A 19,229-nucleotide genomic window follows, 5' to 3' on the forward strand; every position below is an offset into this window, starting at 1 on the left:
AGCTAATTGCTATATTATGCTGAAAAGGTGGTGTGCACGCTAATATTTACACGTTCACAGGTCAAATGTAATAAAAAAGGATTAAAGATATCGCAATGCTCACCGTCAACCGAAGTCTCGACAGGAGGCATGTCTACTATATTTACTTCCTATACTATATTTAATCCAGGCAATTGGTTGATGAAACATTGATTAAAATTAAGATACAATTAATACAAAACGAAATTCACTTTAAAGAAAGGCTTTGTGCTTTCTGTTTGAGGTCTCTGTGAAAGTTTTAAAGCAGTCTTTTAGTGCCGCTTTCAGAGCGGTCACGTCCGTAACTGAGAACTGTCACGTCCATAACAGTTTTTTCCTCATAAATGCGAACACGAAAAATAAAATAAAATAAAATGAATATATTATGTTCTGTGGAGAGTCAACCCTTATTCATCATTCAACATTATTCATTCAACCCTACTTTTGGTTTGCTTAGTGTAATTCACAGAATTACTAAAAAATATTTTGCTAACTAAAAGTTAAAGATTTTTTGTTTCACGCATGCATGCATGTCTATTTCCCTCATATTAAATATAAAACGCATGTGTAGACTGATATTTTTCTAATGTCTGGACTCCTTTATTAAGGGAGTAGCCTATGGATATATAAACAGACGTTTCAATATATTGGTATTAAATGCATTTTCTGAGAATTTATATTTCAAGTTTTTACTGCCAATGTCACATTCATAACGCTGGAATTGCACAATTTTAAAGAATTTATCCTCAACTAGTTTTGTGCTGTAGGTCTACGTATTTTATCATGTTAACTTCAAATAATACTAATAGTAATTTAAAGATGTGGTAGCATTGGATCTGGACGGGAAGGATAACTCTATGGAGCTAGAAGAGTCTCAATAAAGATAAATGCACAAACTGCATTCACATATGCACACACAGGATACACAAATGCACACACATGATTCATAAATACACACACAGGATACACAAATGCGCACAAAATTCACAAATGCACACACAGAATTTAAAAAGCACAGAAGATTCACAAATGCATACAAAATTCAGAAATGCACACAAAATTCATAAATACACACACAATTCAGAAATGAAAACAAAATTTACAAATGCACACAAGATTCACAAATGCTCAGGACAAGATTCAGAAATGTATTTCTGATGCACACACAAATATATCTTGATTTACAAACTGCTTGCGGTCTGTGAACTTCACTGCATTTGTGTGTGAATTTTGAGACTCCCCTGACTTGGCTCGACACACAAATGCCTTTTTTTAAACAGGGAATGACCTGTGACCAATCAGATACCTCCCTTGTTTTAGCCAATCACAAGAACGCACCCTACGTGGGGGATTGTTTACTTGTAAGCCAATCACATGAAGTGTGGGCGCGAGCGAGAGCGCGACAGGGAGGTGGGTGGAGTTCTGCCAGTTGGTTGAGACCATTTTTTACAGTCTATGGTTGAGGCGGTGGGCCGGACCTCGAAATTACGAATTTAATACTTACCTCTCAGCTGTGTACGTTTTTTTTTTTTTGCTGAGGCCATGTAATAAAATCGTATAAGTACTGCAGACATTGTTTCCAACTTTGTTGTTTGCACATTTGACGCAAAATGTCCTTACAAACTCTTACTTTTTTAAACCGGCAAGTAAGCAGGAGTACTAATCATAACGTTAGAAAACCTCCCATTTCCTTGACAACCAATGTAAATAATGAACACAGATTCTACGGCGGAGGCAAAGTAATCTTTGTCAGTGACCAGGAAGCTGCGTTCTTGAAATTTTAATTTTGCTTTAATCATTAAAAATGTAATTTTAGTAATGTAGTTCAGTAATACTGAGCTAAAAATTAGGTGTTTTATCCGTTTAGCCTCAAATGTAAAAAGCCCTGTAACTCCTTTCCCAGACAAGTTGGGCAAAGTCTGTTCAATGTAGCCTACACACAAATTATTTTTATTAATGCAATGGACTGTTGCCTATGGCTTGCTCAGTTGGGGATATTTAATTTAATTAATCAATCAACAATACTATTGATCAGCATTACCAAACGTGGACGTTTTCCACTAGAAACAAACATTGATGTATTGTTTTAATTTAATACTGTGAAGCTGCTTTGATACAATCTCTATTGTGAAAAGCGCTATATAAATAAACTTGACTTGACTGTAACGGCACATCCGTATGTCATATTTTCCTAATGTCTGGTACTGTTAAACATGTTTTCACGTGAATGAATAATGATATGCAAGTGATGCATACATGACATACCCCAAAAAAAAAAAAAAAGGTTGCTGCTCAGAAGTCATTCTGAATAGACACATAACCAACATATATTTAGAAATCCAACCCTTGAGAGTTTACATTTCAAGTCTCAAAATTAATATTGATATATATACGCTCAAACACAAACAAAAACAACAAATATTAAGAATATATTTATTAAATGTATAAACAATGTATGTGAATTTAGGATTGCAACTTATAACCACAACTAAAACATGGGGATTTTTTAAAGACAATCATCCCGCACATCCTATTCTATAATAAAATCAGCTAATCGAATATTTGAAAATCGTGCCTTATCCCTAATTAATATAGTATTATTGTGTAAGTGGATGACATGACAAGTAGCAAAGGCAGTGTAAGTGGGGTCAAATGTTCATATATAGCAAATTTAAAAATAAAACAATGTAGCAGCATCATAGTGTAAACTACCAGTGTATTTGTGCAAGAGTCAATCAGCTGCCCTTAGGTTACTGGAGGGTGGGGGTGGAAGGAAGAGGCTCTCTATGATTCCCCTATAGAAAGTTAAGAGGATGGATTTTTGGGAGATGAGCCTTCCTCAACTGTGGGAGGAAGTGCAGAGGTTTTTGGAATTTCTTGGCCAGGTTCTGTTGGTGGTGTCGATAGATCAAGATTGGTCATCTGTGATGTGGATACTAAGCAACTCTGTGATCTTGACCTGCTCCATCATGGTGCTGTTGATGTGATGATTGTCAACGATCACCTCTGTAGTCATTTGGGTGTGGAGAGATATGATGTTGTCCTGTCCGTGTTAGATAAACAACTGAATTATATTCAGATAAATAAACACAGAAAGTGCACATTACTAGATAATATTCAATCACATTTTTCATCTTGACATTTGTATTAAGACTACTGCAGTTCTGACCACAAATAATTTTGTTAAATAGCTCAAAAACAGCCATCTTTAACTAAAATATTTTTCCACCATATTCCATCTTATACCTGTTCTGTTGTGTAGGTGAAGCCCAACCACTGACAGATGTAAGCTACCATACACAGAATTGTGTCATTGTATAAACTGTGACAATCAACCATAATTGGCTTAAATAACTCCATGACTACCACTATAAAGTTGATTTGAAATCATTTCATTATTTTGGTTTGCACTCTTTTTAGCTGATTAGTCTAGCTTACTTGTAGCCTAGGTAGCTTGCTGTAACCAACCTCGACATACCCTCCCGTTTACCCCGTGATTCTCCCTTAGTCAGACTTATTTCCTGCTGTCTTCCCGTTTAAAATTTTTCCCGTAATTATCCCGTATTTGAATACTCTTTGCTTAGTTTATTGTGTATGTACCGAATGATTATTTTGGATTAGCCTAAGCAGCATACCGTTAGACCTAGCTTTACTGCTCCACTTACCAACATTCTTTCGTGGCTAACGTTACTGTTCTCATCAACGACAACCAGTGATGCGCGGGTTGATCCGAAATGAGCGGGTGCCTGCGGTCACCCGCGGTTACGAGTCATCCAAAAATATTTTTAATGATATTCGGGTCACGGTCGGTCGGGTCGTTTGAAATAAAGATGCCAATTAAACCTTTGTAATTGATATAGTTCTAGACACAATTTTCTATGAATACGTTTTAAATTTAATTTACACTTTATTGGCTGAATAACTGGCGCGAAGATGACGCACGAGCTCAGTCTGCAGGTAGAGATGGAGGCGGCAAGAGAAAAGGTGAAGACTGGGGAGTGGAAGCTCCGCAAATACACAAATAGAAAGAGCAAAGTGTGGGAGACATTTGCCGAAATAATGAAAGATGATGACCAAAGTGCTGGCTTTGTCATGTGTAGGCTAATTCTTGCGATGCTATTTACACATTTGATAACCACAAAACTGGCACGACCAACCAGGCACGGCGCCAGGATTCCAGTTTTGGATAAGCCAGACCAATTGTGGGTGGGCCTTAAATTAAAAACGTTAAATAAAAATAAAATTAAAAAACGTTATCCAATCACTGCTTAACCTAATAAAAAAATATTGACTAATATAGCCTACTGTTATATTATCTGTGCGTATACATAATATAGATTTTAATAGCTTGATGCTCTTTAAATATTGTGTTGCATTGTAAAAGTAAATCCGCGATCGCTCTCCATGGTTCTGACCAAAGAAGAGAGCTTTGGAATCTCCATTATGAATATACCTGGGCTGCATTTTCCGATAACATTGTCTCTTAGCGCGCTGCGATAACTTAACTAAAGGTATACTACCACTAAAGGTATATCATTGCTAGGCGTCTTCAGGGCTATCATCCACTCGTGAGGCAGAGGCGCTGAGAGGCAGAGGCGCTGGCGCCCTCCTAGCAACGGCGCTGTTTTTGGTAAAACATGATTTTGACGACTTCATTAAGTTTTGTTTTATAGAAAACTCTTTTTAAAAGATTTTCGTTTTGTATAAATTGTATCTTAATTTTGATCAATGTTTTATCAATCAATTGCCCGTATTTATTAAATAAGAAGCAAATATATAGCAGACAAAATAAGGCGCCGGTACGCGATCACTGCATGTGAACTGGAGGGCGCCGAAACTCAACTTGTGCCTCACAGATTTGATAAATATAGGCTATATATTACAGAAAGCTTGAAATGTCTACTTTTAAACGAAAATATTCAAACCAAAATAAATAGGCTATACTCTCTGATTATGTAGGCTAATCCATATGAAATGTACATTTCTCTCTGGCGTTCATGGCGAGTCCGCAATCTCCGCATTGTCAACTTCATCTTTGCAGCGACACAGAAAACACCAGTTTATTACTAAACAATTAAATGTCTCCTTGCTAATTTAGACACATTCATAATCATTACTTCAACCGGTTCTTTGTGGCAAGCTTTAAGCGTGCGGTCATTACGCTTATTCCTGTAGGCTAGCCTTTAAGTAATTAATTTAATATAAAGGGGCGATTTGTCCACGAATGGCTTAAATGAACAACTAGTCGACAAGAAAAAAAAAAATAGTCGGAGGCAGCCCTTATTCCACATATTTTCGAAACAGCAGGCCATCTGGGTTGGGCGAGCGACCATGAGCGGAGCGGAATATTCAGAAATGCGCTCTCCGCTCACGAGCTCTGATCGGAACAAACCCGAACCTCACTGTCTGCTGAACTTGCGCAGAAACATCAAAATAGACATAGCCAGCTTTTTAAAATTGTTTTTAAAACTAAACATTTAGACTATTTTAGGACAAATTATGAGGGACATTCTACCAGAAACGTACATTTCCACTTATAAAAATCTTGGGGGAAAAAATATATTTTTCTTAAATCTGAACGTTGAGTCATATGGAGGACATGTTAAACTATGAGAGAAACATATCATCCCATCTCAGCATGTTTTTATGATTGAATAAAATACAGTTTTATATGCATTTCACCCCTAAAATGTCAGGCCCTGTCACAGACAAATTTGTATTTGTTAGAATGGTTTCATAATGAATTTCTTTGATACAAATAGCATTTTCTTATTGATCACATGTCCCTGATTGTATCTAACATGGTTTTATAATTCCTTTAAGAAATATAAGTAACTTTTCGGTCAACTGTAGTACACAAAAATCACAGAATACCCACCAGGCACTCATATAGTTGTAAAATAACTACCTTTACATAGGAGATTTTTACAAAAACATAGTAGTGGATAGTAGTGGATATATATCCCCACCTTCATCTACACAGGTAAAGAGATTAATTAATTAATATTTCCTCAAATAGTACATTTTTGTCATAATTTCCTGTGTGACAGGACTGACCATGGCGTGACAGGACTGACAGTACTGTGACAGGACTGACTTTATGGATTTTGATGATGCAGAAAAAGTTATGTTTTGTGTTCTTTATTTAAGTTTTGATTGCCATTTCTTTTTTAAATTATTATTATAATTTTAATGTTAATGTAATATTAGACTATGGTAAAATTCAGCCAAGGACATACACAATATTGGCAAAAGTATTGGGACAGCCCTCCAAATAATTGAATTCAGGTGTTTAAATCACTGTTTGAAATCACTGTGTTTAAATTCCATGGCCACAGTTGTATAAAAATCAAGCACCTGGGCCTTCATTTTACTATTGCATGTGTTAAATACATAATATATGCAATAAATGTAATAAAAAAGAACAATAACATTAATTTGTAAGGCCGTGTCACACAGGAATGTGACAGGGCCTGATGTGACAGGGCCTGACGGTTGGCCATTTTAAACTGCCATTACTCAGCCTGCTAGCATGCTAGCATAAAAACTGTTAACATGCAAGCAAGGAATTTCAGTAACCTTTTTAGACATGTTTTGAATTTAAAACATTTTCATTATTTTCTGGAATGTTTTACCGTGACAGGGCCTGACCCTTTAGCTCGTCTTCCTAAAAAAAACATACAAAAAAAAGCTTAAAATCATACAATTCAATGACAGAATGCAGCCTTGATCAATGTCAGCTTCATCTGGATCAAATGATGTCACTTCCTCTGAGTGATACCCTTAAAGGCGTATTTCACACATTTTATGTAGAGTTTTATGTAAACGTGACAGGACTGACCAAAACATGGGGACAGTTGTAAAATAGAATTTATTTGTAGAATTTATATATAATTTCATGTTTTTGATCAGTTGATGTGAATGATAACAGCTTAAACTTGTTATTGATGGAGCTTTTTTCCTAAATAACAGTTTTTAGCATAACAAAACTATGGAAGCTGTAGCTCCAATTTGGCTGAGGACAAGGACATGGACAGGATTTGTAATTTTCAAAAGAAAAAAAGATCTGAGAACCTAATGAATGACATATTCCTTTACAGAACAACTAACAGAAATCAACTATGAGCCAGTTTTAGGAATTTTTGGATGAAATACTTTTTTAGTCACTGTAACAATTCAAGGACAGATAATGTACGTTTCTGGTAGAATGTCCCATGAGCTTATATTGACGATTTTTTATAATTCTTGACAAAATTAGAATATTAAGTTATATTAAGAGCTACGATGAGCATTATAGCTACTTTAAAAAAAATGCGGGTCAGGAAGCGGGTCGGGTACAATATTTTCTTTTTCGTTTTTTGCGGTCCGAGTTGCGGGCGGGTTAGTTGAAAACGTCGGTCGGGTGCGGTTTGTTTATACATTGACCCGCGCATCACTGACGACAACGCATATATTCACGGCGAACTATAGCTTGCAGTCTTAAATACAACTTATATGAAAAGCATTAAGATATAGGGGTGTATAATCATTGTAAAACAAATCTTACCTTGACGTTGTCTTGCTGAGACACACTGGTCTCTTCACGTTGGGTTGTAGACTGTACTAGACTCAAAACTGACGCGACGCCGGTTCAACGAATAACGTGATTGGCCAAATCTATTCAACAAGGTAACAACACAAGCGTTGATTGGATCTCACTCCGGCCAACGTTTGTGATCAGCTAGCGAAATGAAATCTATTTTTATACTTTAATGTGCAAAAATTGGCGTTGGAAACAATCATTAATCTTTTTGTGAATTATTCATACAGACAAAAATGAGCCACACAGCTGCTGAGTAACTGTCAAATCAAAAACTAAACGAGATAGACGGACTTGGCCCACCGCCTAAGAAGCCGGTCTCAACCAACTGGCAGAACTCCACCCACCTCGCTCTAGCGCTCGCGCCCACACTTCATGTGATTGGCTTACAAGTAAACAATCCCCCACGTGGGGTGCGTTCTTGTGATTGGCTAAAACAAGGGAGGTATCTGATTGGTCACAGGTCATTCCCTGTTTAAAAAAAGGCATTTGTGTGTCGAGCCAAGTCAGGGGAGTCTCAAAATTCACACACAAATGCAGTGAAGTTCACAGACCGCAAGCAGTTTGTAAATCAAGATATATTTGTGTGTGCATCAGAAATACATTTCTGAATCTTGTCCTGAGCATTTGTGAATCTTGTGTGCATTTGTAAATTTTGTTTTCATTTCTGAATTGTGTGTGTATTTATGAATTTTGTGTGCATTTCTGAATTTTGTATGCATTTGTGAATCTTCTGTGCTTTTTAAATTCTGTGTGCATTTGTGAATTTTGTGCGCATTTGTGTATCCTGTGTGTGTTTTTATGAATCATGTGTGTGCATTTGTGTATCCTGTGTGTGCATATGTGAATGCAGTTTGTGCATTTATCTTTATTGAGACTCTTCTAGCTCCATATAACTCTGGGAGTTGGAAGTAACAAGTAATGTATAATGTATTACAGTTTGGGAGTAACTTGCACAACACTGTAGATTTATGGGCAGAACTAAATTGTGAGTCTACACATGCGCAGAACCAGAAAGTAGCACATCTCGATGGGTAGCATGAATCGACAGAACACCGGCAGCGCCGGGGCTGTAACATCCTCACCATGTCCTCCAGTAAAATGTAAAACATAAAAATGACAATAGCTAATTCTGGCTCCATAGCTGTTTACTCAATTATATCAAATAAATAATCAGGATGGCTGTCCTCTCACACCGTTGCGCAATTAGGAAATCCTACGAAGGCTACATGGTGCGTCCTTCAAAGGACGCATAGGCTGCATCCTTCCTTCACATTGGGACACAGCTCTTGTGTTTGCAGTCCTGTGTCAGTTTGTTGTCTAATGGTCCCTCTGTGTGGTTTCCAGTCAAATCAAGTCAAGAAAAGTCCTGTTTCCCCCCTTGGAGTAGTTTTGTTTGTTTTTGTTTTATTTAAACACTCGCTCCTTACATCACCCCAAATCTGACAAAATGTAGTTTAAATTAGGAAACAATTGCACACAGCACCTAGTAAATAGGCCTAATAATAGGATTTACAGAAATTATTCGGCCCAAAATCTTTCCACAATATTTGCACTCATTTTTGGGGTAAATCTGCATAAATCTGTGGAATTTAAACTGTGAACTATTGAGAATGTGTAGAAGTTTAGAAATTATAGGGGTTTTGTTTGTGGAAATCTTCTGTTTTTTTGCAGGCACAGATTCCATGTGGGCCTGCCTGTGATTCAGTCTCTTTCTGTCTTTGTACAGGCGGATATCCGTTCAAGAGAATACCTGCGCCACCATGTCCTGACCTCTGACATGGGCTAGATGAACAGATGGGGTGAGAAGAGAGAGTGCTGTTGTAATTGTTACATGTATTATCACTGATGATTTCTAATTTAAACAGTTATTCTTGAATCAAAAAATTGTTTTATAGCGCTTTATACAATATAGATTGTTTCAAAGCAGCTTTACAGTGATAAACAGGAAAGTAATGATTCAATGATGCAAACATAATTCAATTCTACTGTAAAAGAAGCTCTAAAAAGACATCTACAGTAAACTGTCATTATTCAGTAATAAACTGTCATTATTTACAGTGATAAACTGGATAATAATCAATTATGTAAATATAATTCAATTCTGCTCTAAAAAGTCAATAGTATATAATTATTCAGCTGAAGTCAGTTCAGTGTTGATTCATTTCAGTTCAATTACTGTGTAAAGTTCATTACGACAGTGCCCCCTTGAACGGGGTCTGAAAACTTGGTCCATATATCAAACACGCTTGCATAAATTAGTATGAAACTCGATACACATATAGATCTTATCGGGCCGAACAATGTTCGTGCACTAAGTTTTAAGCCAGCCCAACAGGAAGTCAGCTATTATGGGTTGTTTGAAACACGTACGCTCTGGAATTTGAAATACTCCTCCTAGAGAATTCATCTGATCGCCACCAAACTCGATCAGCATGAAGTCAAGACATTGAGGATGATAAATTGCGGACGGATTTTTGATATCTCGAACGGTTTCCGTGGCAAGGAAACAAATTTATAGCGAGAAAACAGAAAAAGGAAGTGTGTTATAACTTCTGCATACGTTAACTGATCTTGATAAAACTTCAGCAGTGTGTTCGTGGTCAGAGGCCGATTACATGAATGTAACTATTGTGAGTCAAAGTTATAGCGCCACTAACTGGCAGCAGAAAGTGTGTCATTTTCAAAATGTTTTGAAATCACCCTCTTATTTTTACCCGATTTGCTTCAGACTTCATGTGTATAATGTAAACACACGGCAGATGTAGACCTGTGAAACGATTATTGATATCTTAGATACTGTTGCCGTGGCAACGCATCAAACTTTAATATTTTTTCGGATGCTTTTGAGACTCTTAGCATGCTTGAAATTGGATGAAACTCGACAGACACATCACACTTATTAGCCAGTAGACATGTGAAAAGTTTCAGAAATGGGCGTGGCAGGGGGGCTCAATAGCGCCCCCTTGAACGGGGTCTGAAAACTTGGTCCATATATCAAACACACTTGCATGAATTAATATGAAACTTGGTACACATATAGATCTCATCGGGCCGAACAACTTTCCCTCGGTCAAGTTTTACGCCAGCCCAACAGGAAGTCAGCTATTATGGGTTGTTTGGAAAACGCTTGCTGTGGAATTTGAAATACTCCTCCTAGACAATTCATCCGATCCCCATCAAACTCGGTGTGCATGAAGTCAGGACATTGAGGATGCTAAATTGCGGACAGATTTTTGATATCTCCAATGGTTTGGCCGTGGCGAGGAAACGAATTTATGGTGAGAAAGGAGAAACACGAAGTGTTATAACTTCTGCACACATTAACTGATCTTGATGAAACTTCAGCAGTGTGTTCGTGGTAAGAGGCCGATCACATGGATGTAACTATTGTGAGTCAAAGTTATAGTGCCACCAACTGGTAGCAGGAAGTGTGTCACTTTCAAAATGCTTTTGACAAAAGTGCGGGAGTTAGTTTTACCCACAGTTACAAAAATAAGTACGTATATTGGTCTCATCGAGCCAGACAACTTTCTAATTTACAGTCATTAGCTCCGACCAACAGGAAGTCAGATATTTTGGTTTGAATGTAGATTTTTTGGATATTTCAGACTCTTTTTTTAGAGTTCAGAGTTTTTTATCTACTCCTCCTAAGTGGTTTATTTTATTCACACCAAACTTTTTCAACATGATGAAAATACATTAAAGATGCTAAATTGTGAACGGATATTAAATATCTCAAACGGTTTTGCTATGGCGAGGCCCCATTTTTGCCATTTGCTATGGCTATGGCCCCATTTTTCAATGCACATGCTCAAAGGAATGTCAAAAAAGCAAACACTAAAAGCCTCATATCTTCTAAAAATGTAATTGTACGCCATATATTTCTATATAAAATTATACAAATATCAGAACTAAACCCATTTTTTTTTTAATTTAAGAATTATGTTTAAGTTAAGTTTAAAAACAGCCAGAATAGTTGTTTAGTCCAAAAAATAAATAAATCAATTCATTCATAGTGCTATGCTGCCCTCTTGTGTTCAAAATCAGGTAGGCCTATAGTATTTATATATAAATATGTAGCAGGGATGTGACTCTGTGAATATTTCCCCACCGGTTAATTGACGTGTGACACCGCTGGGGGCTTCTGAATCGCTAACTTAAAAACGAAAGTAAAATACGGACGTCCAGTAGGAATGAACTAAAAAACATTCACTCTGTTCTGCTCGTTCTTTGCTGTGGATGCGTTATTGCCCGTGCAGCCGTGAGCATTTTAGTTTCATTTTAAAAATAGCGCCACTTCGGGGGTGGGATTGCTTGAATGTTTTTTTTTTTTTTTTTTTACAAAAGCACAATGTTGTGTACATAAATATAAGTAAATGTAGCATTAAGAGTTACTTGACACAGGGACAGGTCACTCTAGGCACCTGATATTGGACCAGTGACTAGGTTCGTTACAGGAGGGTAAGTTATCAAGGCACACAAGGACACAGATAATAGCTGGAAATGACTCAAATGTATTTTGTTGGTGCAAAAGTAATAATAATAAAAAAAATAAAAAAAAAAATGTAATACAACCACAACAACAATTGAAGAAAAATAAATAAAAACAAATGAAATAATTGTTCTTTTCAATCCCTTGTTGTTCTTTTTGGTATCTTTGAGCTCTGCTCGCTATTTAGATAGGTTTATAAAAAGCTTTCTTTTCTATTTGTTTCTAGGTATTCAACTTATATTTCAGTTGTTTAGTTTCTATTTTGGTTTATAGATATTTAGTTTAACTAACTGTTAGTTTAATAAAAGCTTTTCTTATCTTTAGGTTTTTTATATCTTTATATAAAAAATTATAGAAAATATGAACCCAAATTAAAACAATTGAAATAAGAAAAGAAAAGTACAATATCACAATAGTTCAATTTGAAACAATTTGAAAACAATTCCAACAATATAACAGTCAATAACTTCTCAGTCTGTGTATAAATGAATGTTTCTTTGTCATCCAAAGTGGAAAAATATGTTAGTGTGTGCAAAAGTCTCTTGGTGTAGATGAAAGCTTTGTTTCAACAGTCAATGGTGCAAAATGATCGCTTAGGGAAAAGTCCGATCCTACCGATCAGAATATATGCAATGAACTGGATTCCACCTGATCAGTAGAAGCACTAATCCATTGGAACGCACAGGATTACTCCGTCCGCACTTCTCAAATTCACAGAGGTCCAGTTGGGAGGCTCGCCATCTCATGGTATGAAGGGTTTGATCCAATCACACCAAAAAAACCTGACCTGTTCATACAAACAGCGTCTTAAGTTTCAAAAGCATTTACACACCATTTCCTTTAGAACAAAACAATATACACACACTACACATTCATCAATCATCTATCAATCTATATGAAAATAGTATTCAAAAACCCTTTTCTCTCATATTCAGCATATATAGCCTAAAACATACCAGAATATGTAATTATGCGCAATATAGCATGTAAGTGCTTAATTGGAATATTACATCACATTTCACACTCCTTCAGAAACTATTACAAACATAAAACACTTCAGAACTTCAATAAACAATTATAACATTCAGTTTTCAGTAAGTTGAACAAATATTACTTAGAAACTCACCAAATCCGGGGTTCATATGCTTTTAACCCACATTGGATTTCACAGGGGTTCTCAAACAACAATCATCAGCGGCAATATCAACAATCACGTTCTAAAAATAACCCAATATAGTTAAATAATAGGTCTGCAACATATTATACATTATATTATTCGAATATTAGAAAGGATTATTTAGATATTTGCCTCAGATTCATCTTAGCTTTTCCCTCTCACGATCAGCAATATGTGTCTAACATTAGGCTTGTTTGAGATGCGCCTTGCCTGCCTCGCCTGAATTGTAAGCGAGAGTAGGCGGCTGCAGTAAGGGGAGGAGTTAAAAAAGTGCAGGCAAGCCGGACACGTCCTGAATCTCGCTGTGTTGTAGACTGCAAACGTCAGCAATGGAAGAGATCGCGTTCTTGTTCTTTATCGCAGACGAAGTGGATGCAATTGAAATACCACTGCTTTTGCACGAAGATGGTTATGATGAGGATAATCACCGAAGGTGAAGTGCTCATTACTTAAAATGGCTTTTTCAGTAAATAGTAGGGATATAAATCTATCTGGTCTTGGTATGTTGCAAGTTGAATAGATCTAATGAAAATAAACAGTCCAGACTGCAGATAATTCAGCACTAAATAAAATAAAGGTTTAAAGGATTTCATTAAAACGTAAATTAAGCCAATAGCAAGAAATGTTTTCTCTCTCTTAGGAATGTCCCTAAAATTCCTCACTTTGTTGAGAATGTGGTCCATTTGTACAGTCCTTCTGAGTTTCAAAGTCATTTCAGACTTTCTAGAGGGCATGTGGAGGTATGTAGGCAAACAAAACATCATGTTAGGCATATGCTGCCGAACCCCCCCCCCCCCCCCCCCAATGAAAATTCATGTGTCCATGTTTTTATTATATGATAACTTTTTTTTTTTTCTCTTCCTAATGCAGGATTTAATTAATACACTTGGTCCTTTTTACATGAATAAACAGCAGACTAAGGTACAGCTGACACACAGTATACTTGCCTCTCTATGGACTCTTTCCAACCAAGAGTCCTATAGAGGAGTGGCAGACAGATTTAACATAACCAAATCTACAGTTTCAACACACCTGCATGATTTCTGTTCTCTTGTAATAACACATTTGTCACATTACATCTCCTGGCCCAGAGGACAAGCCCTGCACATATCACAGTTAGAATTCGAAACAGCTGGGTTTCCTAAAACTGTCTGTGCAGTTGATGGATGCCACATTCCAATAGTAAAACCGCACTGTGAGAATCCTGTGGCCTATATCAATAGGAAACAGTTCTATTCTGTAATTCTTACAGGATTCTGTGACAGTCAGCGGCGGTTCTGTCATGTCAGTGTGGGTCACCCTGGTAGTTGGCATGATTCAAGGGCATTTCGGTTGTCAGAGGTAGGCCGACTTCTTGAGGAAGATCCACATTCCCTGGTTCCTGAGGGCATGCATATAATTGGAGATTCTGCATACCCTCTCTCGCTTCAGCTTATGAAGCCATACAGAGACAATGGCCACTTGACTGTCAGGCAGAGATGCTTCAATAGGAAACTGAATTCTGCTCGTGTAGTTATTGAGCATGCATTTGGAATTTTAAAATCAAAATTCAGGAGACTCAGATGTCTTCACATGAAAAAAGTAAAGAACATTTCTTCTGCAGTCACAGCCTGTTGCATTCTTCATAACATCTGCCTGAAATCCAATGACCAAATTGACGAGGATCAGCAGGCAGATGTTATGGAGGATGAGCCATACCCACCAGAAGCCCACATTCACAATGATGCATCACATTATAGAGATGCAATCTGTGGCCGCCTGTGAACATCACATTTACTTGTTCTACCTTCAACAGTTCCCTCCATTAAACTTATCTTAAGAAGCTTTTTGATTTGACAAAAATATTTGATTTGATAGTTTTGTGAGGTGGTGGATGGGATTGTACAGGATTATTTTAAGCACTTACTATCAAATGATTGACATATATTCTGCTAGTCAACCACTGTCCCCTTTCTAGGGAGGAATGTTTTGTGTTCTCTATAATGATGATGTGATAAGCAATAAAATGATGATACACATGGGAATGGATTATATAGTTAAACTTTATTTTTTAATAGATCAATTATCATTTCCTGGGATTTACTGATTTTTTTTAGTTGTTCAATGATTACTCCAAGGCAGGTAAGAGATTTTTTTTCAAACATCCTTCTCCGCCTCTCTTTAAGCCTTCTTCGGCGCTCCAAGTCAGGCCGCACTAGTGACTCTAGAGCAGCTGTTCTCCTTTCTGAATGCGCTTCATAAACTTCACAGAATGTGGATGCTGTTTGTCTCCTTCTGTGCATTTCTTTGGAGGGCATAGCAGTGGAGGGACCTGGTTGTTCTTCTTCTGGGAGAGGCTGTTCTTGGGAGCCTGTGGCCTGTGCAATTGAGGACTTGGTCTGGGATGAGGTAGTGTTGAACAGAGGAGTCGAGCAGATTGTGCCTGATGGTGCACTCCCAACTCCAGATTTCCCAAATAAGTCTTCCATTTCCTTTGAGAAAACATGTAAAACAATGTAAATAGAGATGCTTTAGAAATTATTTTTTATGTAAACCCAGTGATTTGCAGTAATTTCAATACAAAAAGCACACCAACCTTGTAATACTCCCATGTAACTTTTCCCTCTCCTGTTGACCGACACCGGTCTTTAGCCCTTTTGTAAGTAGTGATCATGTAGCCAAGTTTTTTGCGCAATTTTTCATTGCTGATGTTATAACCTTTTTCTTTGTAGGCTTGCTCCAGCTTTTTGTAAAATGCTATTTTATTTCTGTAGTACAAATGCAGATACATTTGTGTGAGGTCAAGCAGCAGCAGCAGCGTGGTCCTGTGTGTGAATTCTATGAAAACAGCCGTTTAAAATTGTGAAAGATAAACTTTATACATATTGGATATTAGTTAACTTTATACATATTAGAAACAGTGCATACCTTGTTGGGTTTCTTGACATTCTGACTTCATGGAAGGGGATTGAAGATTGTGTGTTTGTGTGAGATTTATTTTCCTTGTTTCAACAGGGCACTCGACAAGGGATACTGGATGATCAATCACTGGAGGGGGACACTGAGAAAGAGATGCTGGACGTGGAGGGGGACACTGAGACAGAGATGCTGGACGTGGAGGGGGACACTGAGAAAGAGATGCTGGACGTGGAGGGGGACACTGAGACAGAGATGCTGGACGTGGAGGGGGACACTGAGAAAGAGATGCTGGACGTGGAGGGGGACACTGAGACAGATGCTGGACGTGGAAGGGGACACTGAGAAAGAGATGCTGGACGTGGAGGGGGACACTGAGAAAGAAATGCTGGACGTGGAGGGGGACACTGAGACAGAGATGCTGTACGTGGAGGGGGACACTGAGAAAGAGATGCTGGACGTGGAGGGGGACACTGAGAAAGAGATGCTGGACGTGGAGGGGGACACTGAGACAGAGATGCTGGACAGTGGGTAGTATCTGCTAAAGAGAACACAATAATAACAAATCCCCATGATCATTTTAAATGTTATAATGTTATTATGGTTAAAAGAAAAATGCTTATCTTGTTTCTGTGCTGCAGATCTCACTTGTTGCATTATATATGCTGCATATTTTTTGTCTATAAAAACGAATTTCAATCAATAAAAATAAAATTCATTATTTTTACATCATCAAGCAACCAATTTTTTTTTTTTTTTTTTTTACTTACCATTCTTTATTCTCTCAGCAATTTCTTTGCTTACTGTTAATGTGATTGCTCCCTGGGAGTCTGATAGTGTTAGCAACATATTCTCCATCTTGCTACAATTGTAAACTTTGTGGATGCCTTTTATAATCAAAGCCATAATGAGAAATGATGAGCAAACAGATGCTGCATTAAATTTACATTGTTATCCCTAATTATGGGTTAAACATTTAAGAGTGGGGATATGGCACAGCTGATTAACTTGATGTCTATCCTACTTAAGGGATAGTTTACCCAAAGAAAAAAATAGTTCTTTGGGTGAACTATCCCTTTTTTACATGAAAAATATTCCATATAAATATTACACAATTGTGTGTCACCTTAATGTAAGTTTGGATTTCATGTTTAATGACCAATAAAAGTGTGTACAGCTAATTAATATTCAAAAATTATATAAAACAAAAACACATTCTAAATTAAGAAATTAGCATGCATGTGTGGGTTTTGTTTACTGCACTCCTGGAATAAGACATACCTAGATAAAGATCTCAGATAAAAACACAAACATGAGGCCTTATTGTAAAACCGTCACATTAGATATGCATGTTTGATTGACTAATTTATTTAATGGATTACTGTTGTTCAAAAATGTCAATGTACAAAATTAACACAAGCATGCAATACAATAAAGAGAAAATTACAACAAACAGAACTTTAAACCAAGAAAATAAAAGGGTATATAAAGAATTATACACTATAGAATTCTTTTTTATAGTATTATTCTATAGGTAATGGACTTCTTGGAATTAAGGGAAAAAAAAAAATCAGCTGACATTCGCTGCCAATGAGCATTAAGCTGTGTCGTCAGTAAGTCGTTTCCCATCATGCTTTTGATCAGCGCAGTCGGTGGAGAGCAACTGCGCGCGACTGCAGAATCCGACAGGTGCGCCTTGCGCTCGCGAGAGTTTTTTGACATACGTCAGCATGACATCAGAGCCAGGCGGACCGCACTCGGACACATTTCTAACCGGCATGCATCTCGCGCTGATCACCGGTGATCGATTCTGCGCAGATTTTGCTCATCTCAAACAAGCCTATTGCTTTTGCGTCTCGTCTCAATGACGTCACGCGCAGTTTTGTCAGATTGGGACGGTGATTTCCAGCCCAAAAGTTCACCAAAACCCGCCCACTACAAGAAAAAACCACCCAATATTTTACTGCCAAAATAATGTGATATAATTTCATTACCATGTCATTCAAGGTTGATAAGCACAATGTGTATCTCCTTAAAACAAAATAACGATGATAAAATAAAATAAAAAATAAATAAATTTTCCAGAAAAACAAATCAAAACAGGGCAATAATTTAGGAGAATTAGCCAATATGACTAAAATGTCCAGGCGGACACTGTCAAAACGGCAATCAAGAAATGAACCGATGACTTTAACCCTCGGATGTACACATTGCAATTTAACATAACGCAATTTAGCAGTCAAAACAGATTCATCGTTGATTCAAACCTTTTTCAGCAGCTGTCAGGGTCCAACGTTGGTAGAGTGTAGTCTGGACAGTGTAAAAGTTGCAGATGTCAGGTTAGGCTAGTGTGCACATGACCATGGACATGAGTCGTCCCATATTTGATTTCAATTCAAGTCATTCTGTGCTCTCCTCTCAGAGTTATAGTCACCATCGAGTCATCTCCCACCACATATGTACTTTTTTAGAGTTGTCACTTTGGCATTAGCGATCACTTGAATATACAGCTACAACTTATCGCGCTCAATCGCATTCGCATCTGCCTGCTGATCGCTGATTGGCTAAAAGTGCGTGCTCGTCGGTGATGTCAACACCAACGCCAGCTGACTCTGCATGGGCGTGTGTGTTCAGTAATGTCATGATGACTGATTTTATGGACTACATGCACGCTTTAGTTTAGTTTTTTAACCAATTAGACTTTAAAATGTAGATATTTGAAAACCGCCGAACTGACCCCAAACCAGCCCAAATTTTGTCCACCCGCCCAAACCCTTTTTTACCCGCACAATCAAATTCAAAACCGCCCAATCTGGCAACACTGGTCACGAGCAGTCTCCGTCCATACTGAATATGTTAATTAGGCATTTGGTCATTTTATTCCAATTCATTATTTTAAACTGCAATGACGTTATTCAGCTTTTTGTTTAATACTTTCAGTATTTTATTAGAAATATAATTATTTGAAAATTATATTATTTTCTTTCTGTTTCTTAAATAGCTGAATTCTAACCTGTGTTACATAAACACATTGCAGTTTAAATTATGTCCTGTATGAACAAAAT

The 19,229-nt window shown here is 37.3% G+C and overlaps 2 protein-coding genes across 5 annotated transcripts in view; both read left to right on the forward strand.

Moving 5' to 3' along the window:
• LOC307165178 (endonuclease V-like) overlaps positions 1-17,343 on the forward strand; it is a 301,965-nt gene extending 284,622 nt beyond the window's left edge. Inside the window, exons 7-8 of one of the 4 annotated variants that reach the window (XM_079882554.1) lie at positions 9,327-9,399; positions 16,264-17,343. In XM_079882554.1, coding sequence (XP_079738680.1) covers positions 9,327-9,386 — 60 coding nt within the window. In that variant the 3' untranslated portion in view covers positions 9,387-9,399; positions 16,264-17,343. Of the gene's footprint in view, positions 1-9,326; positions 12,130-16,263 lie in introns of those variants that run through there. The other 3 variants (XM_079882555.1, XM_079882553.1, XM_079882552.1) reach the window with 3 other exon arrangements.
• Positions 14,151-16,266, forward strand: LOC307165177 (uncharacterized protein). The gene has a single exon (XM_079882550.1). It carries the CDS (start codon positions 14,170-14,172, stop codon positions 15,031-15,033), a length of 864 nt encoding a protein of 287 aa, XP_079738676.1. The 5' UTR covers positions 14,151-14,169; the 3' UTR covers positions 15,034-16,266.
• Positions 17,344-19,229: the final 1,886 nt, after the last annotated feature.

This window comes from Squalius cephalus (genome assembly GCF_949319135.1).
Source record: "Squalius cephalus genome assembly, chromosome: 10".
Taxonomy (NCBI): domain Eukaryota; kingdom Metazoa; phylum Chordata; class Actinopteri; order Cypriniformes; family Leuciscidae; genus Squalius; species Squalius cephalus.

Bases quoted from the DNA above. Each gene is read 5' to 3' on its own strand.
- LOC307165177 (XM_079882550.1), top strand. From the start codon at position 14,170: ATGAATAAACAGCAGACTAAGGTACAGCTGACACACAGTATACTTGCC.